The 27,188-nt window shown below is 36.5% G+C and overlaps 1 protein-coding gene across 2 annotated transcripts in view; it reads right to left on the bottom strand.

Moving 5' to 3' along the window:
- PHIP (pleckstrin homology domain interacting protein) overlaps positions 1 to 27,188 on the bottom strand; it is a 112,316-nt gene that overhangs the window by 32,390 nt on the left and 52,738 nt on the right. Inside the window, exons 16-23 of one of the 2 annotated variants that reach the window (XM_027696873.1) lie at positions 19,602 to 19,730; positions 14,478 to 14,703; positions 11,326 to 11,463; positions 10,115 to 10,298; positions 9,315 to 9,435; positions 3,463 to 3,603; positions 2,530 to 2,606; positions 1,602 to 1,833 (exon numbers count right to left, since the gene is read on the bottom strand). In XM_027696873.1, coding sequence (XP_027552674.1) covers positions 1,602 to 1,833; positions 2,530 to 2,606; positions 3,463 to 3,603; positions 9,315 to 9,435; positions 10,115 to 10,298; positions 11,326 to 11,463; positions 14,478 to 14,703; positions 19,602 to 19,730 — 1,248 coding nt within the window. Of the gene's footprint in view, positions 1 to 1,601; positions 1,834 to 2,529; positions 2,607 to 3,462; positions 3,604 to 9,314; positions 9,439 to 10,114; positions 10,299 to 11,325; positions 11,464 to 14,477; positions 14,704 to 19,601; positions 19,731 to 27,188 lie in introns of both variants that reach the window. The other variant, XM_027696864.1, reaches the window with a different exon arrangement.

Below are 27,188 nucleotides of genomic sequence, written 5' to 3'. Positions count from 1 at the left end.
CTACTGTAACATTTTTTAGATTGATTTTTGTTGGAGGGGAATTAGAAATGTAAGCACCATTCAAGATCATGAAGCCTATGCATTAATAGAGATGAATGTCAATCTTTCTCTTTTCTTAATTCCTAAGATTTTGTGTCTGGTTACAAAGACGGTCAAAACTTCTTTCCTCAACGAAAAGCCCAAATTTTGGATCAGGAAAACTTTCTACCAGAAACAACTGTGAGCTCTTTGCCCAGGAAGGAGCTCAAATGTACCACAGGAAGCTTCAAAGACAAACATCTGCTAGGAATTACAGGTATAATCAATCCACCCTAGCGGCAGAGGAAAGAGATGATTTTCTGCAATTCTTTCCAGCCTAATACTTTCCTGTGACTCAAGAAAGGAGCAGCTCATCTTTAAAAATCTGAAATATCTAAGCCTGATACTTTTTGAATCAGAGATCTGCATCTCAATTACTGGGACAAAAATGGATGCAAGGTTCCCAAAACATTCAGTTCAGCTTTACTAGGCTGTCAACCAGTCTTTTATAATAAAGAGCTAAACTGGAGGCTTCAATCACTAAAAAAGCACCCCACCATCTATTTTTCTGATCTTCCCTGGGTTTCTTCTTTCCTTGGATACCTTCTTTTGGTTTCAGGCTGTGTAAATTCTAATAAACTATTAGTATTGACAGTACAACCAATGACTGTACAATAAACAAAAAGTAGCCTAAACAAAGACTAAAGACTACCACCTAACATCCTGCATGCCATAACACAGATTCACAGTCAATCTGACACTATGCCAACCTGCATGTTAGAACAGCTGTTTTTGTCAGTCTACCTTCCAATGAGGGCCAACACATTGAAATAATGATCTTAAGGAATGCCCAGGACTCCTAATCTCATAAATAAACAAAAAACAGTTAGTTTCCTTTGATATTGCAAAAATAGAAGCTATGAGTTTACAAAAGTAAATAGGATCTAACAGATAGATCACTTCTGGACTCTGTAAAGAAAGAATGAAGAATGAAGTTTTCAGAACTAACAAAAACAGAACAATCCCTAAAAAAACACACTGAAAATAGCCAAAGTCACTGAAAATTTCCATCTGAACTGAAATGACATGATTATATCAGAAAGCACACAAAACAGACAACAACAAAACCCTGATCAAGTGATATTCCACTTGATGGGGGTACAGTAGCAAGCATAATGCAAATATCATAGATCAAGAAATTGAGAAAAAAAAATTACATGGTAGCACAGATCTAAAAGGAATTGCAATTATAGAGGGAGACAAGTCAGCACAGCTGAAAAAATACCAGCATGTTATACCAAGATTCAATATATCCACAGATAGGAAGTTTCTGGTGTGAGAAAGGATGGTGATAAGGACATTGGAAGCTTTCCTGAAGTGAAATGTATTGTGTTTAGAAAGCATACCATTACAGCCATCTATCATTTGACCTACAAGAGTTGGTAATTATCATGTTACAAGTAAAAGTCAGGATGTATTTTAAAATTAGACAATATTAAGTTGTATATGTAACTGAATTATTCACCCAATTATTTCTAAATCAGCAGGAATGAGCAACCTGTAATACACAAAGAACATCTAACCTTTTGTTTTCTCTCTTTGGGTTTCCTCTTCTTTGGTGATGCTGATGGTCCATCTTTCTCCTCAATACCTTTCTTCCTTTCCTTTTTAATTTGCTTCCTCTGTTTTTCAGGTCCTTCCTCATCCTCTGAACTACTTTCTGCTTTCTTTGTTTTAATTTTAGGAATTTTCTTTGGTGGTTGCAAATTGATTCCTGCATCTGCTGTCCAGTCAGAATAATCACTAGAATAGTCACTATGTATGGCATGCCAAAGAAAAAAAGAAATTAAAAACCAAAAATTAAAAAGCAATTCAGAGTGCATTGGATTACACAATATAACCCAATACAAGATTACAGGTAACAGTCTAGGTAACTACAATATTTCAATAGTGAAAACCTTAATGCTTAAAAACTCTATATTCCATCTACAATTTAAATGGTAGTAAACCGAAAGCCTTGACATCATTTGGTCTTGCCAGAAGCTTAACTTATAGCATCCCCAGGTCACTGTCTACTTGGTCAATTCAAGATGATACACACTGAAGTCTGGATATCGCTTTAAGGACTTTTGGTTCTGAACAGCTCTGAACAACAACAACAATAAAAAGATGGGTGAAGCTACCTCAATCTTTGCTTTCTAATTTCCAACCAAGGATCACACAGCTCAGCCTGACAGTCACAGGAAACTGCTACCACATGCATAAAGTGTGTGTGTCCCTGAAAAGAATTACCCTCCTGCAAATCCAATTGAAAACAATTTTTGTTCCAGCAAACAAGGACAAAACCTTCCCTAAATTTTAGTTAGTAATATGACTGACAATTAAACCCTGAAACTTTTAAGTTCTTGTTCATCTTTTCTTCTAAATCTGCAAAAGTTTTAGTTATTACTCATTAACTGTTTACAGAGAAAATTATTTAAGATTTATTGGCAGGAATTTTCTCTCACTTACCTAGAACTGCCATCACTGTGCCATGCTCTTTCATCGTCTTCTGATGTTCCACCACTGGCAACAACTACTTCCCCTTCCTAACAAGGGGGGCAGAGGGTGTTGGGGAGGGGCAGAGGGAGAGGCAGAGAACAAGAAAGCATTTTCTTTGGAACTCAAGTAAATTATAATAAGTGACAATATGACAAAAACTTTTCTAGGCTTTATATGTGTTCTAAACATACAGCATTATAGAAGCTTTACTTTGTTAAAGGGATTTAGTTTGCAGACAGTTCCTTTACTTTCATGGACTTACTTAAATGGAAAGGAGTATGAAAATATTTACGCCTGGACAGACACAATGTAGAGCAACATTTCTTTAACAGAGATCTGAGTGCTTCTCAGTCTCCATTTAAAAAGGCAAGCTTACCTTTTCGAAAATAATTTCAAGCCTTTTAATGTAGTATTTCCACATTTTTTCAATATCAAACAAAAACTCAACTCAAACAAGAACTTTTTGTATTCTTACCTCATTCTTTACCATAGCTACAGAAGCACAGAATGGTTGAGGCTGGAAGGGACTTCTGGAGGTCTTATTATCCAACCTCTGCTCAAGCAGTGTCACCTAGAGTCGGTGACCACACTGCCAGGCCATATGGGCCATACTGACTAGGCTTACAAACATAAGGAAGGCTTAACATCGCACACATACACTTTGCAAAATGCCCTTACAAATAAGCATTTCTCCCCTTTGTCAACTATCTTTTAGTCAAAACTAAACATATACAACGGCACGTAAAAATCTAATTCAACATCATTTTTTAAAGAGGTGAAGGGAAATGCACAATGGAAAATGTAACTTGAGTTTCCACTAGAAATAATGTTTAAATAGATGAAGCAGGAGCTTAATGAGTAGAAATGGAATATGTAAGACTGCCTCATGAATAAAGATCTTACATCTGAAGAACTATGTCCATTTTCCAACTCTTCAGCAGGCCTTGCAGTTTCTTCTACTGCATATCTTGTACGGTAATTATGCTGATTAGCTGCTTGTTTTCTTGAGTCACTGGTGTCTAGTAAATTATCATGAGAATGGTTCTGGGAAGACACAAAAGTCAAAATACATAATTTTTGAATATACATTTTATTAATACACAGTATTTTCTTTAATAATAGTATTCCAGGAAGTAATTTTTGCAGTAGCAAAAATTTGAAAGTCCAAAAATAAAGAGCTGCTGAAGAAAACACTTCACATGCATAGCTGAATATAAGCACCAAGCAGTTCAGTGTATTCTGGAAATAATTAAAATTTCCCAGACACAATACAATTTTTTAATCTTTTATTATTAAAAAAATCTTCATTCTCTTCAAGGTACATATACCATATACATAACTACTGCTGAGAGCTTGTAACAGCTCAGAATTACACTAAAAATGGCCCAGGAAAGGAGACTCTTACAGAGAAGTAAACAAAGGATCAGATCTGTTAGAAGAGAGACCCATACAGAGAAGACTGTTAGCAAGTAAAGGCCTTTAAGTGGTATGATGATACATGGAAGAGTTCAAATGAATGAGTCAGTTGGAAAGAATACAAGTTCTTTTGAAGCCTAAAAGAATGAAATAGGGCTGTAATTTAGAAGCACTTCATGCTCCAACATTAAGAGACTTTGTTCCTTCTGTAGAATATATATAATGTGAACACTTGCTCTCAACACCAAGCGTGCAATCTTGTGTTAGCCCTCAACCACTGAAAAAAAAGCAAGAGCTATGATCTCAATTTCAAGAGTTTTGTGCTAATTTTTTTTTGGCATGCATATTTGCACTTCATCCTAGCTCAGATCCAATTAAATAGTTTCTGGGCAAATTCCTAGATGCCACAAAAGGAGATATACTTCCCCACTGCTCCTTCTGCCACAAGGGAAACCTCAGATATCTATTAGGTGCTGATATGGTTAAAAACACAGTCACGGCGACGAAGAAAGCAGAACCAGAGCAAGACACAGAAAGGCCCAATACTATCAGAGTATTCTAAAGCAGGGCAGACTGCTTGTACCTAGTCCTCTTGGATTTTTTTTTTAATTTTTAGGAAAGAGATCTTTTTTGTCATGTATGATGAAAGCTGGTTCATGAGGTTAAATTTCTTGTTGACGAAAATAACCCCCACTTTTTACAGTGTACTAAAACTTGACTAATCAACAGTAGCTAGGATTTGGTTTTCCTTAGCCACAACAATTCTCATTAAAATGCAGAACTCTACTACTTAGTTTTTCTCCTACCCTCCCTGTTAGATGATAAACACTTTCTGCCTTGCATGATTGCAGCAGTTCAGTAGGGTAGGCCAGCACACCGCTCTGTACAAGTGCATTCCAGTTTTCATCAAAGCACAGAGGACCAACACAACTTGCTCTATGCTGTTACAGTGAGCACTGTGCTTCTGTTTTTCTGTCTAGTTGGGGAAGCTATCACTAACAGCACAGCTATCAGACTCTTCTATAGGACTGCTCAGCATTTTAACATTGCCCAGGAGTTTTGAGACCTGGGGCACTCCTCCTTCTGGATTCAAACTGTCAGTACATATCAGATCTCCTCAAGCTGCTCTGACCTGACCCAGAATGGCTCCCATGCAGCCCTAAAAGCCCAGTGGCTGAGTCCACCACACAGTCTTCTGTCTCTCAGCCTTCTGGGGCTGCCCACTTCTCATCAAGCTCTCAAGACACATTACTGAAGCAGAGAGGTCACAAAAGCCAACGTTATAACTGAATTGTGACTTTTTGATAAAGTCCATTTCCTCTTAGCATTGTGAAACACAGTCAAGGAAGCACGAACAACAGCATGGAATCACGTAACCCCCAATGAAACAAACTAGTCAGGTATCCTTTATAATAATGAGGACTTATAATAATGTAGCTCTTGCAGAAGCTACATTACAGCTTGACTGCAATGCTCCTGTCTTCTGTCTAGAAAGCAAAGTCCTAAAACTTTATCTCCCTATTTTTATTTTCCAGAGGTGAGCTTTCTCAAATGGTTATTATAAATATAGCTTTTCCCTACTTAAATACAACTGTGGATCCTCAAGCATTTTGCACTACTCTTTGGCTTTGAAAAAAGTTCTTTCCTTCTGGTAGTTCAAAGCTTGAGGAAAGAAAAAAAACAGAACACCCCAGTCTCAGTCCCCCTACCCCAATAATTCCTTCCTGGGAGAAAATAATATCACTGTATAAATATTGGGTCTTAGTGATGCTAAAGGGTAACAAACTGCTTTGGAAGAGATGCAATGACAAAATAAGAACAGAAAAAAACCAGGAAAGCCAAAGTACAAGTACTTATCCATAAGTAACAGAATGATAGAATGACTGATGATGGAAGGGATCTCTAGAACTCACCCTGTAATCTACTGCTCAAGCAGGGATGATAAAAGGGGCCATAAGGTATAAAACCGCATCATCTTGCAAAAAAAAAATGTATTTTAACATCACTCCTATTCAACACAGCTTTGCAAAATCCGATGAGAAACTGCAGGTCAGGCAGAATTTTATTTAGGGGAGGGGTGGGGTCCAATGTGAAGGTTTGACTATGAAGTGTTCCAATGGGTTTTTTTCGACAAAATGGAATCTATCACCAGCATGTTCAACAATGACTAAGGAAACACAGCTAATGCCCCCTTCCCCAACATATAAACTAAAGAAAGAGCTTGAAATTGGACTCTCAATTCTAAGGGTAGGCTGGGAAATAACACCAAGATTACCTATGATTTGAGATTCAATCATCACTTTCTATCTCTCTCAACACACTTCGATGAACAGTCACATACGCTGACAAGTACCTTGTATCCTGTCCAAGGCTTCCAGTCAATATTAGAGCAAATCTATTGATACATTAGAAATTACAGCTGCTGTCAGAACAGTTTGTCTGCAAAATACAAGTGATGGCATTTCCTATATTTGAAAGGGATACTGGACACTGCTGGGGGTCTTGGTAACATCAAGACCATTGAAATCTACTAACCTTATGACACTGACAGCACCAGGAAGCACAGCTCTGCTACATTTCCATACAGGGCTGGAGTAATTTTGGGAATCTTTGGCTGTAGTAATTTCATAGTATTTCTTAACCAGCAGTATCTATTTTTTATCTGAAAATGGTTCCTCCTTCTTTAAGACAACAGGAAGTTACCTCTACTAGAAAGTTTAATAGGGGCAAGGCAAAGCATATGTCCAATATCAGAACCCCAACATTACATATCTCACAGCCTCTTGTCCTGACATTTTCTCTTTGGCTAAAGAGCATCCTTCCATATTCTCCTCACATTTGTATCAGTGCTTGTAATTACTTAGTTTTTACTCTTACCACATCACATGTATGTAAGAAATTGGTAAGAGTTGCTCTGAAAGCAGTGAAGATAACGAACGCAAAGCACTAAGTGCTTGTCTCTGGAGTTTTAGATTATTTTCCTCCTTTCCTTTTTCTACGTAAGTAGAAAAACTACTATTTCTGAAGAACACAGCTAAGCCACTTTCAGCAAAACAAAGCACACATTTGTCCTCCCCATGTTCTCTTAGTTTACAATAGTCACTTGCAGCCATCACAACAGAGGCCTACTTTTGTCCATCCATAATTACCTCGCACCTTAATTTCTAGAAATTTCAGCATAAAATTTCCACTTAATGAGAAATATATCCATTTTTGTCACATTTTACTAGGACAAACATCACATCAACCCTCTAGCATACAGAAATTTCACACTCTTAAATATTTATTAAAATGCTTTAATTCTGGTAGTTTACTAAACTAATACTCTTAATTACTGCGACTGGGAACATTTACCTAAGCATTTTATCTCACTTCTCCTCTGCTCCTAAAAACAAATAATTTGAAATACAGTTCCATTTTGAAAATGCAAAAATTCCATTCTATCCTTTTTCATTAATGTTTTGGGGTTCAAGTTTTTTCTGTTTCTTTTCTTAAGTGTTTTTGTCTAGCAATAATCAGAGAAAACCCTATTCCTCACCAATTACTTTTAAAGTCAAACTGAGTTCTTTATTCAGCCTGCAGGTCAGTGATACTAAATACTATTTACTAAATACTACTCAGGTCAAAACACCCAAGCTGTTAAGTTCTCCCCCACAATTCCATTAGTCCCTTAAGCAATCACATATAAACACTTCTCAGTATGACCTGTGTCAAAGAAATGCGGGCTTTCAATAGCAGAATGTTTATGTGACTTTCATCTAAATTGCAGATATTGTTAAAGAAAAAGGATTGAAGTATAATTTTGTACTACTTTTATCACACCCTACAATGACCCTGGACTAAAAGTTAGCAACAGGACTTTGGAATCTCCTCAAAATGTAATTACAGCTGCTCTGTGCTCTTCCTTATTGACCTACACTTTAGCATGTAATCCAAAATGCTAACATGCATTCCTGCCCTCCTTTTCATTTTACTTTTGTATTTTTTACTCATTTCAGTCAGAAGGGAAAAGAAAATATTATTTTATCATTATTATATAAATAGACCTGATAAATTTCAAAAATTGATATAAAACCCAGTATTTCCTACCAGTATGAATACAACTGAATTTCAAAATGAGAACGTCTTAATACGAGCTTTGTTTACTCTGTTTCCAGAGCAGCTGACAGTACTGTAGAATGAGACACTTTATAGAATTCTTGCTGTAATTCTTAGGTCTAGAGATTACTAGAATATAATGTTTTGCCCTGTATTTTGTTGAAGGTGTTCCCCATCTCCTTTAGATCATAAATCCTCTCATTAAACCCTTAAGAATTCATTATGCAATTAAAAGGTCTGTAGTTCGCAACAGTACTGTAATGTAAGTTACAAGGTATCAGTATCCAAACCCACTGGGTGTTCTCAAGCAAAAGGAAGATTTACACCATATTTTCCAGTTCTATCTTCAACCTAGCATAGCTTGTATTTAAAGACACACAGTCACAGCAAAAGAAGAGCAGCTATAATTAAGTTATTAATTTCTATTTTAAACAAGCCTAAAAATATCACAGAACAGTTTTTTGCTAGTGCTAACCACAAGCAACAATAAAAATCATTAAAATCTGAGCAGTTTATTTAATTGCTCTTAACTTTATCAGAGTCGTGACTTGATTTTTTGAATATAACTTGCAAAAAAAATTTAATCTTATGTCTTTTTGCTGGTAAAAAAACCTGAAGGATATGTTTACAGAAGATTTTTATGTCTTGTTTGTTTGAAATTAGTTTTATCTATGCATTGCACATGGCTTTGTGCTTTTCTAGCTAAATAACCAACTATATTTTTGTAATAACGGAAGTAAATTTTAAGTAACGGTAGAGGAGAACCCATGCTTTGTGTTTTGTAATACGCTTACTATACAGGAGACTGTTTCCACTCTTAATCAAAAGCTTAGTAAAACACAAGCTTTCAGGGACGCCTGCAAATTATCCATTGAAAAGTAAAAATGGCTTACAGAATGTGAGATGGAAAATAAAGAGAGTATATCAAACAGGAGACAACAGCAGCAGGATGTATTGATTAATACTGACGGACTCCCTACAGCAAATCATGTCCCTAACACCAGATTTGCGGGGATTCTCCCCCTTCTCAGGGGGTTCTAAAATCAATCCCTGTTGTTTGTTATTCAGAACATAGTGAAACATCAGTACAGGCATGCTTCCTCATTCTGGGGAGGTAAACAAACCCCTGTACCCCGTTTTTTAAATTTAAAACTGAGAAGAGGAATGTAAATTTATGTGACCTAACGCATTGAGTTAAATTCTATGATTCTTTCTGTGATGAGGTACAGGTGACTACTTACCTTAGAGAAAGTAGGTATTTTGTTTTCTCTTTGAATGTGACTCATTATGTGTTTTCTTTTCTCTTCAGACCGATACACCCTTATTTCTTCTTCTCCCTTTGCTGTTCTCCATTCTTCTTGCCTACTGAAAAAAGAAAACTGAGATGTTAACTCTAAGGGCAATTACTACAACTGAGAGGACCTATTCCAAACCAAGGAAAAAATATTCAACATTTATAACATTCTTTGAACAGTAGCTCTTCTCTTTACAGTTAGCATATGGCTTCAAAATTAGCTTTTCTGAACAAAGTAAGATCTCCATCTCATTTCATTGAACTAGAGCAGTTTATATTTGACTGTGGCAAGTAGGTTTTTGACTTGCTCATTAAAGTATTCATCATAAGAGTTAATTACTGAACAAATAAAGTTCCAGTTTGGAAATCAAAATTTACCTCAGGCACCTGATGGATTACATCAGTATTCCAGCCATAAAATGCCATATAATGACAAGAATAAAAGGAGTTAAAACATGTAATCTTATGCTACAAGTCAGAAAATATTGAGGCAACTAGATTCCATTGCCTCTGTCATTCAATAAGTGGTCAATTTTTATTCCCAATCCTTCTAGAATTCCAAGATTTTTCAAGTGTTATACAAACAAGTAATTTCAAACTGAAACTGATTTTATAAGAAATTTGAGACAACAAAATAAAAAATAAAACCCCCTCACAAATGGTTCTACGATGACGTGAATTCCAAAACTGTTCAATTTAATTAGGTTCACCAAACTAAAATTCTCTGCAACTTTGGCCTGTGTTTACCTGGCCACACCAGAAGATAGTTCAGGCACAACAACCCTGCGACTCCAAGCCACAAGGTCCCGCTCAGTGGCTATTTCGCTTCTTGGTGCATTGCTGTGCATCTGACGCACACCTTCAATCTGTCCGCTACGTCTTAATCCTATATTTGGTGGTGAATGTACTTCTGAGGTAGAACTTACAGATCCTAAAAAAATCAAAAAGCAATAGTTGTACTTGATCTGAAATTCTTAAGGTACCATTTAAAAGAAAATCTCAGAATGAAAGGGAAAAAATAATTTTACTTGATCTATTACTTTGAAAGAAATTATACTAACTCAATATAACTATTTCAGCAGTTTCTATAGTCACGTCTACACACACACAAACAGCTACTGGGCTGCAGCACTCTGTTTAAAAATTCACATTGAAAAGGAGCTGATGTATCACCAATCTGAAGTGAAGCAAATGTTTGCTTTTCTTTAAAAATGCTTTTGAAAACATTTATGCAAAGTTGACTATCGCTACTGCACTCTAGATCTGTACTATAAAACAATGAGCTATCTCACTGAATCGGTGTGTTCCTTAAACAGTCTTCTACCTTTAAAAAAATGAAGCCACAACACTGGAAATCAGGAATCAAGCTTTAAAATTTACAGACAAAAAACTGAAATGGTCAAGAGGTTAAAAATAACCAAACCAATAAAACCCAAAACAAAACCATACACACATGGAAGAACTTTCAAACACCTACACAGTAGCAAAATTTAAACATTTTTCCATATTCTTCCCCACACAAGCTATTCTTGCTTACTCTAGTGGACTGCTAACCATGACTTTTTAAGCGTTGAAAACTATTGTGTACTCTAGTGCAAGACACTGAAACATGGAACAGCTTTACAGAAAAACAAGCAGCTCCTTCCACTTTTCTCCCTCCTGTGTCCTTATTTGAGAGAAGTCAGATTTCAAACAAGTAGATGGCCAATTCCAGATTAAACAGACTAGTTACTTCTAAGGGAACACAGCTGCTGCAATCCCCTGAGTGAGCAGACAATAACAAAGATACATTTATAATGTTAAGAATCCCAAGATTTCGCAGAAAGGTAAAAAAACATGGGAAAGCTGTATTATTTACTATGGCTCCATACCTCCTGTCCAGTAGTTCACCAAAATGCCAATAATGGCATTTATGTTTTCCAACACCCAGTCTCAACACCCATCCCCCAGTGATCTACCTCTGTTTATCCGGCTGGTACTACTGGTTCCTGCCTCCCCAGAACGTCTCTGGTCCTGCTCTTGCTGAAGTCTTTGAATCATGCTATCCAACGGACTAACTTCTTGATTTGCTTGCTGACTAAGAACTTGATTCAATCCTGTGAAGTAAAATATACAGGAGAACAACTCATAAATGTTAATTTGAAGAACCAAATGTTACAGATAGCTCATCTAAGTTCTAGCTTTGAAAGTTAAAAGTAGAGTAAATTATCACATGTATAAGTATAGGCTAATGCTTATTTTTCTAAAAGTCATTTTTTAAAACAGGACAATTTTTTCCTTAATATAATATTTGAGAGCATTATATTTCCTGGAGCAGGTAAAGATGACCACTCATGATTCCTAATAAAAGTTAAATTTGATCAAGTGCCGGCAAGCCACAGAAGCTTAATACAACTGTTGTTTGTCAGCTCAGTCAATGTAAATTGTTCAAATCCAAGATCAGACTGCCTCAAACGCATTATAAAACATTTTATAAGCTTCAATGAAAGAACTACATCAAGGAGGTCCAAATGAATTAGAAAACAATTATCTATACTGTATAACACCAAGCATTAAAAATGCTTGATTGAGCTCCACATAGGCATAATGACCACACAGAATAAGTAATGTTAATTTTCTTTGGTATGTAAAACAGCCAAGAAACCTCCTTTTGGGTAGATCTCTTGATAGAACAGGGAAACAGTTCTCACAGAAGTGATTACAAGGTGATAACAGCATTTCTGTGCAGCAAGCAAAATACACACCATATAAGCATAAACAACACAAAACCTGTTTTCATACTCACAATGGTCACAAAAAACAGAGAGGAATGAAGAAAAAGACAAGGGTTATAGTACTCATTCAAAAAGGTAGTCAAGACACTTTCACACAGAATAGTGAAATGGTGGAATGGAGTGGTGGGAAGCTCTAGTCAAGAGAAAACAGAACTAGCAAAACTTTGTAATGAGGGATAACACTGTTCAAAGAAACAAGCTCAAGAAATTATTTTTCCAGCACGATTCCAAAGAAATATCACAGTATAAACTGCACTTTGCAAAATCAAAGACTACATACAGTAACTGTGCTAAGAAACGAAGAGCTTTGATTATGTGGCTGCACAGAAGTAGCTATCTCATAACCGTATGCAGAAAAAAACATAAATATTTAAGATAGTGCTCTCAGGCTTTCAAGGTTATTGAAGTCCACTTCTGTAAAGCAGCAGAACCTTGGAAACATGGAATGAGCTCTAGTATAACCACAGCTGGATGTTTTCCGACTCATGTAGTGAAATAGATTAATTTGTTGATCTTGTGACCAGACATAATGTCTACTGAGAACAGTGGGAAATACTACTAATAACCCAAGAATAATCTGAAATAAGGAAACTGCTACCTAAACAAAAGGAATGTTTTTATGTATCTAGCTATGAGACTAGCCTTAGCAAGAAACAGCAAGTGGTTTCTTTTTAAATGAAATAATCAAGACACTGGTATGCACTTGATATTTTCAAAACATTTGCTTTAAAGGAGCTTCAGGTACATCTAAGCAGCAAACAGAGCATGACTATCTGAATTCGCCCTACTCTTAAAAGCCCCTACAGAAAACTTGACAAGAAATAAATGGTCAGTGCTCTGAGTGAGATTCACCAAATCCCACAAGAAGTCTTCAGAAAGAAAAGGAGCTTCCTTAGTGAAAAGGAACATATACACTATAGAAACAGTTTACCTCTGCGTAAGGCTGAATATATTGTCACTGAACTGTAAAGAGACAGAAAAAAGTCTTGTGTCTCTCAATAATCTCTTTGTCAAAACAGTTGATGACTTCCTGCTATTAAACAAAATGCTATGGACATCACCTTCCTATAGGCATTCATGTATCACGCAGACACACCATTAAATTTAATTTTGTTGGGTCTATGCGCAGAGTCTGACTTGTTTCATGAGATTATATCAGAGAATATGCCCAAGACATTTTCAAACTTGGAGAATTTCACAATGCAGTGGATCCATGCTGTAGCTGTAACAATGAAGTCGCACCCTTCCCTAGAAATCAAATTTAGTTTCAACGCCACTAGCTTAAAAGTTAGAGGTAAAACACGGCATACATTCACCAGAAAGGATTTTTTCCTTTCTTACAGTTGCTTCTCAGGTAGCATTTCTTCTTGTAATTTTGGAGGAAATATGGAAATCCTCCTTAAAATTATTTAACTATTCAGTGGCTTATAATCCCGAGGTCTACAAATAAGGATAAAGAGACACTTTGGTAAAAACACTGTCAGGTACCCTTCCTGGAATCTCTGACACACCACAGGCTTAAGTGTCATATACGTGTAAACCACTATTTAGCGGCACATATTAGTCAGTTTTCACATATTTTCAAGAATATCTAAATACTTAACAATGCTTATCTTGAAAACATTTAAAGCTACTTTCACCAGCCACTGTTTCCTCATTCACACTAATATAAGCTAGTGACATGTAGTGAGTAGGCATTGTTTTTCCATCCCCACTCATGTGAAACACATTCAGGTAGTTTTGAACAGCCAGCCACTGGCCCTGTATGTAGGCATGTTCCTCCCAACATCTCCATGTTGGAGAACAAAACTATTCAGGAATTTCCTAGATTTTGTACCCTTATCAAGGCTTCAGAGTTCTCTAACCAAACCACCAAAGCTTAAGCTGAATGACTGTCTCCATCTAAAGAGGAAGAGCATTATGTTTGTTTCAGGTGTCTTCTCATTTTCCTCTTATTGTAGGAAGAGGAAAATGTGTAGTGTAGTTACTATAGTTTCTTTTCTAATTATCTGTGGAAGATCAGTCTACTTCCTCAGTTTTCTAAAGTAGGAAATCTCATCCCAAAGAGATAACTGAAAGCTCACTCAGCACCATACATTGTTCCAGTAATAAAATGAGCTCCAAGCTAACTGGTGTTCTAGCATCAACTAGCACCAACTTGATCGATGACAACACTGTAAGTAAAATTGTCACAAGCAATCAGTGCCACGGACATTGCAATTCTTCCACACTACATGAACTACTGTGCCCAGAAATTAGGCAAAAGGACAAAGTGAAAGCATAGAATACCTGGAGATAGACTATTGTTTAGTGAAGTGAAGTGAAATTTTCCGTACCTGAAGATGTCACTCCCATCTGAGGAATAAGCTGTTCCTCCCTGCAGTTTTCACGACCAGGAACTAGTCTCTGATACCTTGCAGGATGAGGGTTGCCATCCACATCAACCAAAAATGGAGGAGGCATAAGGTGTGGAGCCTGCTGTGTCTGTTCATCCAGGACAAAGTTGTTGGCATCACGGATAAGGGGCCGATAATCACTATGAAAGAACATCTGATCTGCTATCTGCAAACAAAGTCATTTTGTAATTTTTTTAAAGAACCTATTAAAAAAAACATACAGAAGATAACTGCCAAAAGTATTTTTAACAATGACACTTGTTGTTACTTTTACAAAAACAGGCTTATAAGCCAATCTGTTTATTTCAGTTTAAAGGGAAAAATTTAATTACTCCATTACTGTTTTGTTGCCCAGTATGTCGTTTTTATTTTATACTGCAAAGAGAACAATCCACATGTTTGATGTTGGGAAGCATTTAAAGAATAGGGGAATGGGGCAATATTTAACTACTTGAAGACATCTCTACCGAACATAGCATGGATGTATTAGTTTATAAATTTTCTTCTATAGTCTGAATATATATTCTGATAATAAAAAATTGTGTCACAGACTTACGAGCTATGGTGCAGGAAGAAGAAAAATAGGAAAAATATTTATTACATCAGGGCATTGCCAAATATTTTAACACCAGCAAAACATATATGTTCGTATTATAATGCTAGATATCTGGAAAAGTTTCAATAGATAAAATAAAAAAGTTGAGATAAAATTGAATTTTTCAGGCTCAGTCTTATTTTTTATTTCAGTCCGCCTGGCTCATAATTTATTATGGATGACTTTTCACAGACCCTCAAGACCGAGGAATTCTTTTGTCCAAATAGTATGTAAAAAAGGTTTATGCTCCATCCCTTGTTGGCACATGTATCTCAGTATTGTATAATCAGAAAGATACTGAACCACAAGAAGAAAAAGTGAACAGAAGAGAAGTTGATGTGTTTACTATACATCCCAACACTACCCACTGGCAAGCGAACCCCATGGCAGCTAATGTACTCAGTTTAACGACTGACTCAATGCATAGAGAACTAAAAAAAAAAAAAAATCTTGTCTTTTGAGCCTGGACAGAGGAATGCCTAAGTTGTCATAGAACATAATCTGATTTCTGAAGAGCATGCTCTATCATAACCAATCCATAACATAGTTTCCAGTAACTTGTTATGTAAAAATCAGTAAGGCAGAGGTTATAGCAGACACTCAGAGGTCTGGTCTCTCAATGACAAAGGTCTCCTGTCCTGGATGTGAGAAGACGACAGACATTTGTCAATTCAGAAAGTACCTACATGCATCCACATGAGGTGGATTAAAAAAACTAAACAAAAAACAAAAAAAACCCCATAGGAATCATGGGATCTAGACTTCAGAAAAATAACAATAGGAAGAAATTGGAAAGTTATGTAGAAGCATGCAATAGAAAAGAATTTACTTCAGGGATTCAAAAGGTTACCCTTTCAAAATACTTATGGACAAAGTGATATCCCACTGCAGTAAGAAGCCCTGACTGGATGAACTCTTGTTGCCAGATTTTTTCTAACAGAGGCTGAATGAGAAAGATACAAGTGCTTTTATGTGTCTGATTGATAGAATCGAGGCCCACTTAACACCTTTGTTCCTTCAACTCACAATAGCTAAATATGATAGAGACATGGATCCTCTAGGAGGACTTAAAATTTCTCCAAAACCATAGTAATAGAGTACCCAATACTTACACCTAGTGTAAGTTTTCCTATTAAGTACATCCCACACTGAGAAAGAAGAGATTCCAATGGCAAGGTCATACAAACTGAGTTTTAGTATGTTGTGATTTGGCTGTACAATGTTGTCTGCATCCCAAGTTTTTCAAGCAAAGGGAAGATCTGGTACAAGATCATGAAAGACTTCTTTGCAATTACTCTTCTGTGTACTCTGTATTGCAATCAGGTATAGTAGAGAGAGTAAACAACAATTTTCTACTACAAGAGACAACAATGACTTTTCTTTGAGAACCTGGGCTCAGGCCTACTCTCAAGCGGAATGTCCCTACTGGAACCCAGGACAATAATCTTATCCCTAGAAAAATCAGCAGACAAACAATTAAAAGCACTAACAATCAGACATTTCTTTATATATTATTAGAAATCAAATTCATGACAATAAGATGATAGCACATCACCATTTGCACATGAGTTCTCTGTACATATGATTTCATAAACCCAGTTTGGGTATGAACACAAAAGCTTTCCATAAGGTCTGAGCTCTACAGATAGACTCTCCTCCAGTAACTACACTACACATTCAGAATGCTCGGTTTCTCCAAATGGGCACAGTTACACAAAGAGGTTTTCCCCACTACTACATCAATCCACCACACACAAACTGTCAACTTGCAACAAAGTACTGTGGTTTGGACAGTCTACAGGAGCAAAAGCCTTAGAAAGCTCAGAGATCAGGCTCCCAGGAAAAGTGCACACAGCACCAAGCCTGCCAGAGTTCAAAAAGCATGTGGACAACACTCTCAAGCACATGATGTGATTCTTAGGGCTGTCCTGTGCAGAGTCAGGAGTTAGACTCAATGATCATTGTGGGTCCCTTCCAACTCAGAATAGTCTATGATTTAAAATCAACAAAATGACACCTTACACTTTAGGACCTCTAGGCATTCCTGGACAAGTTTCCACCTAAGCAAGAACTTCTGAAGTGCACATGCCCTGTTGATAGTGAACTCTGGTGATCTTCATACACTCAGAAATTTCAGCTGAGATTGGCTCAAGGGACCCCAAACAAGCAGCGAAGGTATTCTTTTTCTTTTCCCCACAACAGAATTACTCCACCAAGACATGTGTCATCAAAAAACCAAACAAAAAACAACCAAACAAAACCCACTCCATTCACCTTCATCATGGCCAAGATCACATTGTAGGGGGAAAAAAGCCTTGGATATTGGTTTCAGTCAACTAGGAAACACAGATACTATCTGAATATAACATGAAAAAACATACATCTAGAAAACCAAGAGCTTGTTCTCTCAGCAGAGCTAACACTATCTCGGCTGTAATCACTGTCCTGAGCAAATGCAGGAATACAGGACAGGTTATCACACTCCTTTCTTCTGTAAAATTAATTTTCCAGGGCAGATGGAAAACACTTTAAGGTCAAAAAACCACAGATCCTACCAGATCATATTCTGACAAGATGTCTGAAAACTCCCCAAGTATCTGAGGGGAGGAAGACACAAAAAAGAACGTTATCTTCAGCACCTACCTACCTGTAGTTACACTTTTCCATAAATCAGGTCAGACAAAAACAAAGGCGGCGATGGAACCACACAAGGAAGAGATCAGAAACTTAGAAGCTGAGTTTTCTGTGAGTGGAAGACTAAGATTAAAAAGGTAACAAATGTAAGTCCTATTTCCTCCAAATTTTTTTATGATCAAGAATGCCAAGATTACCACTGGCACAGCAAGAGCTGTGGAAGATCATTTTAAATCATCCAGTAAATGAAAAATTTTAAATATAATCTTTTCTCAGAGGCTGCAGCAAAAACCCCAAGAGAACAAAGGATCTGTAGAATTCAAGCAGGAAAAAGCAATTGCATTCATTCTTCAAACAGATTTAATCTCTCACAGGTAAATTCTCCTGTGGCAGTGTAAAGGAAAATCCTGATCTATCACAGCAAAGACAAAAGACTCTCAGCTTCATTTCACTTCCAGCATTTCTGAGTAGCAGAGGACTACATACTTCCAAAACAATTGGAGAGAAAAAGAAACCTGGAACAATCCATGGACATGGTGAGAAAGACGTTTCTATTACAACAGGCTTTAAAGTTTGGAACAGTAAGAACTCTAAAAGACGAAGAAAATTATCTGATAATCCTGAGTTTCCTTGCTTGTGGTGCGTCTACTCATTTGTTTAATTTGGAATAGAAGGGGAAATGCACAGCTAGTAATAACTGAGGGATAGCAATAGCAGCCTAGTCCTGAGGACTGCATATCAGAGTAAAGAGACAAGGAGAAAAAATAAATCCCCAATATGCAAATGGTTCTGTAAGAGTATAGAAAGAAATGCAGCTTACACGACAAAGACTAAAATTCCTATTGCTCTCCTTCCTTCAGGCCCCCCTGCACTGCTGTTTGCCAAAATGCTTTCAAGGCCAGACTGAGTCCAAAGATCCAAAGCAGGATCCAGAAAACAGCACTTCAACAACATTCAAGTATCAGCCCAGAAGCAGAGATGAAAATCCTGGAGGAGATAGGTCTGTTTAAGTCTTAGAAAGAGGGAGAAAGGACACACCTCATTTCTTCCCTGGGTGGTAAAAGAAGAACCAGGACCTCGTGGGTGCTCCAAACTAGGTAACCTGTATGGTTCATAGGGCATGTTCATTTTTTACACAAGAAAAAAAAAACCAAACCACCACATATCTTTTACAGTCCTGAGGGTCTGTGGCAAGACACCCACATTTCAAATACACAATGCAGATTATGACATTAAAGATATAATATTTTAATCACACTAATGATGGAAAGTTGCTGTGTAAGCACAAAGGCATCCATGACAGTACTTCAATAACAAACATAAAACTGAATCACTAGAACATATAGTATGTTTTTTGTAAATAATTCTCTCCCAGGCTATGTAATGTTCAAATACAGATAGCAGGAATTAGTTCTATTACACACCCACATCCTTTTTTTGTCTTAGTTAGAAACCAGAAAAGTATTTAAAGCAAAATGTTTAACTATTATCAGTTCCACTGCAGTTTATTCACATTATCCATGTGGACCCATTAGTAGACACTTCTAACCTCGTCACTTAGGAGAACACAGAATGACTAGTTAACTTTAAAAGAGAATTTAAAATTAATATTATTTTGAACTTCCCACGTAAACAGTAGCTTAACAGCACGTCTCCATAATTTAAAAAAAGACAGTGAAAGAAAGCTCAATGTAAACAACAGGAATTGAAAACATCCCATATTAATGGCTCAAAATTGTCTTAAGATACACCCTCTTGAAATGAAGCTCTAAAGAAAAGTTTGCATCAATGCATTCAACAGAGATAAACATTTGATTTTTCATTTTGCACTGTACCTTGTCATATTTGCTACTGGAACCAAAGCCAAAAATCAGAAGGTGACCGTGAGAATCAGTACATGCAAAATGCTGTCCATCAGGAGAGCACTTGCAGTCAAAAACTGCACCATGTCCTTGTCCTTCAATCTGAAATACATCAACATACAAAATAATTAATACAAGTAAATAATTTTCAATTATGATTTACAAAATTGTGGTGCTGATGTTGAAATTTATTATAAAATCTGTACAACAGTATACTGCTACTTTAAAACAAAGCTTACTTTTTTTAGCTATTCACTTTTCAGTGAATTTTGTAATGCTCATGAAAGATGCCAAATTGATAGCAGTAGAAACTGACAGACTTTATCCACAAAGCAGGCACAGTATAGGAAGTGAAAATAAAATCTTCCCCTTGAATGTCCTGCTAATTGAGCCTAACCAGAGAGCTGGGTCCAGTTCAGGGCTTAGTCACTACACCCTTTCCATCCTCTGCCTTTTTGCTAAGCTAGCCCAGTAGCATTGGCTGCTGAGGTGTTTCAGAACACCTGACCCCTAGAAAACGCACTGACATAGACAACCCGCATTACACAACTTAGCAACTGCCTGTTTCTGTAATTCCTACTCCTAATTTACTGGAGTGGGGAAGGAGTAGATTTGTGTAAAAACTCCACTTTTTAAAGGAGAACTGCAAAGATTTTAAAAAAGGAATTTTTACCTGATACTCATTTTCTGTTTTCCAGTTCCATTAAGCCAGAACAAATGGGTTTTTGTTTTTCCCTGCAACCTGTCAATCAAGCAGAGGTGACCAATCACCACTCTGAATTTTCATGTCTTCAGCACCTCTTCAGAAAGCCCCTTTCTATTCTCCCCAGCAAGGCACTTTTGCAGTTTCTTTAAAGAGATACCAAACAAAATTCTTCCCCTAACTGTGGCAGGCCTATATGCTGCCAGGAAAAAAAAAAAAGAGAAGGAAAAAAAAGAAAAAAAACCAACAATATTCAGCCTGCAGACAGTAACACTATGCACTTCTGCAGCACCTTCTAGAGGCCACCAGCATTACTCTTAAAAGTTAACAAATTAAGCCTCGAAAAACCTGTGAGGTCAGTACTGTTCTCTCTTACAGGCTGAGACAAAGGCAAGAATTCTAAATCCTTTCCCCATGGTCTTACAACACACCCACACCCCTGCACATCCCCCAGTGACAGAGGCTGCTACACCTATTACCAGTGCTTTCAGGTGTTAGATAAAGGTCTTTCTTACTACAAATAATTTCCCTAAAAGTCAAATGAGTTTCTGAATTAGCAAAAGAGGAACATAAACCAATGCAAGTTTTATGTTCTCTTTTACCCAGAATTCCAGAACAAATGAACAGAAGTATCTTATAGAAAGAGATGGAAAATAAAAACAGAGCTCCAAGCAAGTGACACTAACATTGCAACAGTCAGGTACGTAGAATTAATTTAGTCTAAGTAAGATCCAACTACCATGACAAAGTTACAACTTTGTGCTGCTTTTTGCATATAGAAAGCTCGCTGTATTAAAGGGAGACAGTTGGGGAAGGCAGGTGGAAAGCAGAAGGAATTTCAGCACAAGAATAAGCTTTGCAGAAATATAGTAAAAAATTGGAATAGAAGTATTTTATACATAGAGATTTCTGTTTCCTTTCCCTTCCTCCAATAAAGGAAACATCGAAGTGTCAAGCTTCCTAACATTCAAGTCCTACTTAAATAAAATTTCAGGGTTCTCCCGGAGCCTAAGTTTTGAAGATTTTTTGTTTTCCAAGGAAAACAAGACATGTTGTGGGAAGAACTATTTGCTAACCATGGTGAGGGGAAAAATGAGAAACAAAAGGAAAAAAATTCAACTATTAAGATGATGAGGTTTTTTAATCCTTTCCATCAAGAAATAGCTTGGATGGACCATTTTCAAGAACCCCCTGGGGACTAGAGTGTTAGTTGGAAAACATTCCCTTCTTATGTAAAGGAAAAAAATAGCATTCTACTATTTAGGGACAGGTACAGTGCAAACAGTTTTACTCTAAAAGTGTCCAGAAACTGGTTTTAAAAAGTACTTTTAGAAAGGGCGACTGTAAGACCTTTAAGTACAATCCTTCAGGTCTGAAGAACAAATATTTGGAAATAAAGATCCTTATAAGAACAAAAATTATTGTTGAGGATAACTATCCAAGATATTATTATTATTATTATTATAAATTAAAAAACAAAGCCTACCAGAGTGTGCTACCCAGTAGAATTTTTTTTTAATCAAAACTATTTTGGGATTAATAAATGACACCTTACAATGGAATTTCTTCAATAATAAAGCTAAAAGAGATGAGCTAGTCATTTGGAACAGAAACTAGATGTTAAGTTACAAAAAGGGAAGCTGTAGTAAATCAGTGAAGCTGTTACTTCAGCAAGCTAGATAAAGAACTTCATCAAGAAGGAAGCTGCCTTCCCCACTCCACTCCTTTTAAATCAAAGATGAAAGAACTACATCAAGAAGGTTATGGGAAGAGATTGCTCACAAGAACAGAAAAAGCAGTTGTTAATCGACAGCTGTCACAGAATCATAAAATGGTTTGGGTTGGAAGAGACCTTAAAGATCATCTAGTTCCAAACCCCTGCCATGAACAGAGGCACCTTCCACTAGATCAAGTTGCTCAAAGCCCCATCCAGCCCAGCCTTGAACACTTCCACAGACAGGGAGTCTATAGCTTCACTGGGCAACCTATTCCAGTGCTTCAGGAAAGGTTGTGTTCCAACAAAGGGCTGTGAAGAGTGAAGGTGTTAAGGCACTACTGGTAGCAAAGTAATAGCATAGATTCCTCAGCCACAAACAGGGAAGAACCAGTAATGCTACACAAAAGACTAAGAAAAGATTATTTTATTATTTTTAGTCTCAGCTCCAAGAATTAAGAGTCCAATCTGCCCATATTTTCACTAGCAAGGAAAGAAGTGAACATTGGTACACCCTGAAGGGAGGAATGATGATGAAATAAGAGAATGAAAAAGGGATGACTCTCTTCCTCTCAATTTTGAGGAGAGCTATTGTTTGCCCCAAACCAGGCAGAATAGAGATGTCAAACTTATAATGAAATGTCTTAGATGCATAAGAATTATTTGTTGTAGGAAGGGAGAATAGTACCACCTACAGTGCACTGTACAGAACAAACTCAATAATAAGCCTTTCTGAACTGTTATCAATAGATAGTATGAAACACCTAAAACTCAGTTTTCAAGAAAAGTAAAAGACGTGGAGGGAAAAAAAGAAAAAAATCAAGTAAAAAGAAAATTAATCAAGAGTAGAGAGTACCAGAGAAATTTAACAGACTTTCTTCAGTAAAATAACTAACTATTTAATGCCAAGAAAATATAATTCATTCAACCTAGCTAGATTTCAAAACCATAATAAGGTACTGAAAATTTGGCTTAAATGGAGCAGACTGTAATTAGTAGGAGAAATGCAGAGTAGGTAAACTTTCTAAGGAAAGAATAACAGTTATTGATTTTGAAAGACACACAGAGCTAAAAGGATGTTATCACTGAAGTTTCTCAAGCCAGGCCTCTCTCTTATTGATTCTAGAAAAAATAAGAGCCCTTTTATGAAATGAACATTAGGAAATAATCCACTGAGAACAGATTTGGGACAGCACAGATCACATCAACAGAAGCAATTAAAAGCCAACAAGACAAAATGCAAAAGGTCATGAACTTAGTAAGATTATTAGAAATAACTTACTATCACACTTCAGTGAAACTCAGTCTACATACAGTCACACTACACATTTCTATCATGTCTTCCAACACAAGTCATCAGCATTGTTTAAAAAAAAAAAAAAAAAAATCAGTGAACTAAGCCTCTACTACCCTGAGGTAGAATCCATCATTCATGTTAAGGGACTAAGGTAATTAGTTGGAAATACAGTGAAAAAGATCACTGTGTATTCATTGCAATCCATTACGTACAATGCAGCAACAAAAAGGAAACTGTAGTTCTAAGCTAGACCAGAAGAGAAAGTGCATATGTGCTAGACAAACAGACAACGATAAGAACAAAATCTTCCAAAGAAACACACATATTTTTTGGTTCCCATGTTCAAGGTAAGTAAATTCTAAGACAAACAGCTACAGAGAAATATTTCCACTCATCATGATAATGGAAAACCTACAAGCTCAGCTTTATATGGACACTAAGGAAGAGAAGGACTATTTTGTATGACTACTAAAACACCTTTAACAGGAAGAGAACTACTCTACTTCAATGCATAGGAACAAATGAATATTAGTTACAAGCAACACTCAAACTTGAAAACTGAAATTTAGATTCTAACGATCACAACAATGGTATACCAAAAAAAATTTTCTAAAACTAGCAAAAAAGCAATGCTAACTAATTGCTATTAAAACATATAATCTCTTTCATACGTGATGAAACTACATCACAGTTGCTCAAGTCAAATCAGTCTCCAAGTATTTGGAAGTTCTTTTGGAGGTTTGTGCTCCCCTTCGCTTTAAGGAACAATCTGCAATCACAGCATGCTTCCATGGTAAGCCAAAAAATATCTACAGACTTCCTGCAAAGTTAGAAGAGGTTGCTACACATTTGGAGGAGTGGAAAGAAGACTTAATTTTTAAAACAGTTTAAAAAAACAAATAAAAAAACAGCAGGTCTTCTACACTGCTTCCAGAGCAGCAACAAGGGATCAAATTGTAGGAAGAGGACTAGAAGTAATTATTTACTAAAAATGTTTCTTTCTTCCTACCAGTCAACTCAGTCATCCATTCAGGAATGCTGCATTTGTCTTGAAAGATGAAATCTTTCAATGAAAGGTCTTACAGATCATCCACCTTATGGATGCGTGAAGTTATATAAAGGCTATATATAAATTATTTACGGCTTTTTTTTTTTAAGAAGATTCTTCTTAATATACATCCTGCATACTCAGTACTAGCTTCTATTTGAACTATTAGATCATTATGCTGGTTTTGCTCTTCAGTATCCTCAAGATGTGCTCTTATATACTATTTAAAAGGTGGAACCTCTCAAAAACTTCAAAACTATTTTAGTAGGACTACATGCAAACTGATTCAAAATAATGCATCCATAACCTTACTTAAGCCATTCTATATTTCTCATAGGACTACAAAACCTGACCTAAAAATACATCCAAAAATCCCACATTATTCCACTGGAAGTGGAACACTTCATGCAGGCCACAACATAAGAAATAACTGTTTACACATCCCTAGTTCACACTGGAAATTACAATACATAGTCCATATGAGCAAGCCATGTACCTTTTGGACATTAGTCCAAAAAATCACCTTGTGTGGCAGAAAATCCATGCACAGAGCATTTTGCTGAGCTGTCCTAGATGGAACCTCATCTTTCAAGTTGTTCTGACTGGGACTCACACTTTTTTGGTATGTCTTTCAGCCTAAAACTAATCAGTAGTTGCTAACAAAGACCTAGTTAGGCCAGGTAGGTTAACTGTTTAAAGGAAAGGAAACAATGATGTTGTAAGCAATATGATAATGCTGTTATGGCTTTAGAGTTTGCCACATTGCATTGAAAGTAGAAGCAGAATTAGAAAGTAAGAAACCACATCACACAGATCAGTGGAAGGTTAGACTTCAGAAGATGGGGCAGGAAAACACATTAAGATACACAGACATAAGTAGGTATAGCGTAGGAATTGCCTGTAACGAAGTGTCCACTTAAAGCTAAAAATAAAGGACAGTCAACAGTTACCAGCTCTCTGAAGGAGCAGGAGCACACAGAAAAACCCGATTGGAACTTAAGTAGTCTCTGCTTGATTGACAATTTGCAGGAAGAAACCCTTTTGACCTGAATCAGTTAACGCCATAACACTGACAGTAAATTCTAAACAAAACAAGGATTAAACTGTACTAAAACATTCAAACAGTCATTAACAGGGAATGTGTGTGTCCAAATTCACAAAAACTAGACATCATTGCCATTATGAAATACATTCCTACTATGACCTCCATGGGGGTCTTTAATATTTCTGACTGATTTATATAAACACATAAAACATGTGAAGAGGGCAGAGAGATTGGGCAGGGAGACAACCAACACATCAGTGCATCCAGATAGCCTGATTCTTCAACCGTACTGCAGACTCTCCATTAACTTCAAGTAGGGTCAAAATTACACTCTACAATTTCCATTGTAGAAATCAGGAAAATTCTTACAGGCTTCAACTTGACCTTTTTATGATCAAGGTCTGTACATGACAATTTCAGTCACTGCTTATGCTAATAGCGTTAAATAAAAATACAACATAGCCAAAGCTCTCAAAGCTAAGAAAGTGTTTCTATTAAAAATTTTCAAAAGACACATTGTTAAAAAGTTGGGGAAAATGTATAAGCTTAAAAAAGGCTCATGCAATGCAACTACTATACATCCTACAAAAGAAATTAAGGACCCACTTGGAAAGAAACGCATGGAATCAGGAACAGCACCAGACAACTTTACATTAATTAGACAATCAGCCAGCTACAGACTTGGGGACAAAACACTCAGACATTGTCTTCTGCAATCTCATCCTTATTTCTTAATGTCTGTGTGGTTGTAACTTTCAACCTTAATATCAACACGTGGGTTGGTTTTAGTTTGGTTTTTTTAATATATAATATGTATTTAATATAAAAAAATTATCTGCAATTACACAGATTGCATATATTCCCCATGGTAACTTCACATAGTAAATGTAAAACAAAATTAGCGTGAATGTATCCACTTGCTCCAAAGCTTTCTCACTGGATGCATGGCAGTACACATTTTCAGTTTCAAAAACAAGTTCAATATTTTAAATACAAGTATTGCCTGATTACAATTAAATTATTCCTGATTTTGTGCCAGCATTTCTAAGTATAACCTGTTTCACTAAGACATCATTTGAAATAAAAGCAGCACTTCAGAGATATACAACTATAACCATCACATAACCAGAAGAGGATGATCTTACAAGGTAGGTTAGTATCTGCTTGCTGATTCTACTGCTCCAATTGTTTTCAAAGGCGATCAAATGAAATAAAGGAATTTCCGAGATCACCTTCAAAACAACCTTATCAAATCCACTGTTTCTTCAGCCCAAGGCTTCTCAAAGAAAGAAACAACCTGAAAAAGAAAACTAAGGACCAATAAGAGCCACTTTTTTTTTCTTTACTATAGCACAGCCATAAGAGCTTGGGTCTAAACTTTAAGATGGGTCAGGAAATCAAGGGACCTAAAAATAAGTTTGTGAGTATTCACAAATAAGTTATATTCTCCTGATCGTATGAAAGCATTACATACTTCATTCCATAAAAAGTTAAAACACAGTCTAATGAAAGCTACTACACAGACTAATAAGTAAATAAGGTTTTCATGAGCAGTCCTGCACCATTCCAAGATCCTTCCAACACACCTGTTCTTCTACGTAGCTTTTGTAGCAGTAAGTATTAGAAATAGGGTCACGTTGTAATCCTTTAAGGAATGAAAGCACTTGCTTTTTTCAAGTGAAGATGCAGAGATCTCCAAGTGAAATAAAACTTTTGTTCTTCACAAACAGTACTTCAGGAATACCCAGACATA

This window comes from Neopelma chrysocephalum, unplaced genomic scaffold (assembly GCF_003984885.1).
Source record: "Neopelma chrysocephalum unplaced genomic scaffold, ASM398488v2 Primary Assembly neopelma1_23b, whole genome shotgun sequence".
NCBI lineage: Eukaryota > Metazoa > Chordata > Aves > Passeriformes > Pipridae > Neopelma > Neopelma chrysocephalum.
The sequence above is the reverse complement of the archived record's forward strand: the minus strand, read 5'-3'. Positions and strand labels throughout refer to the sequence as shown.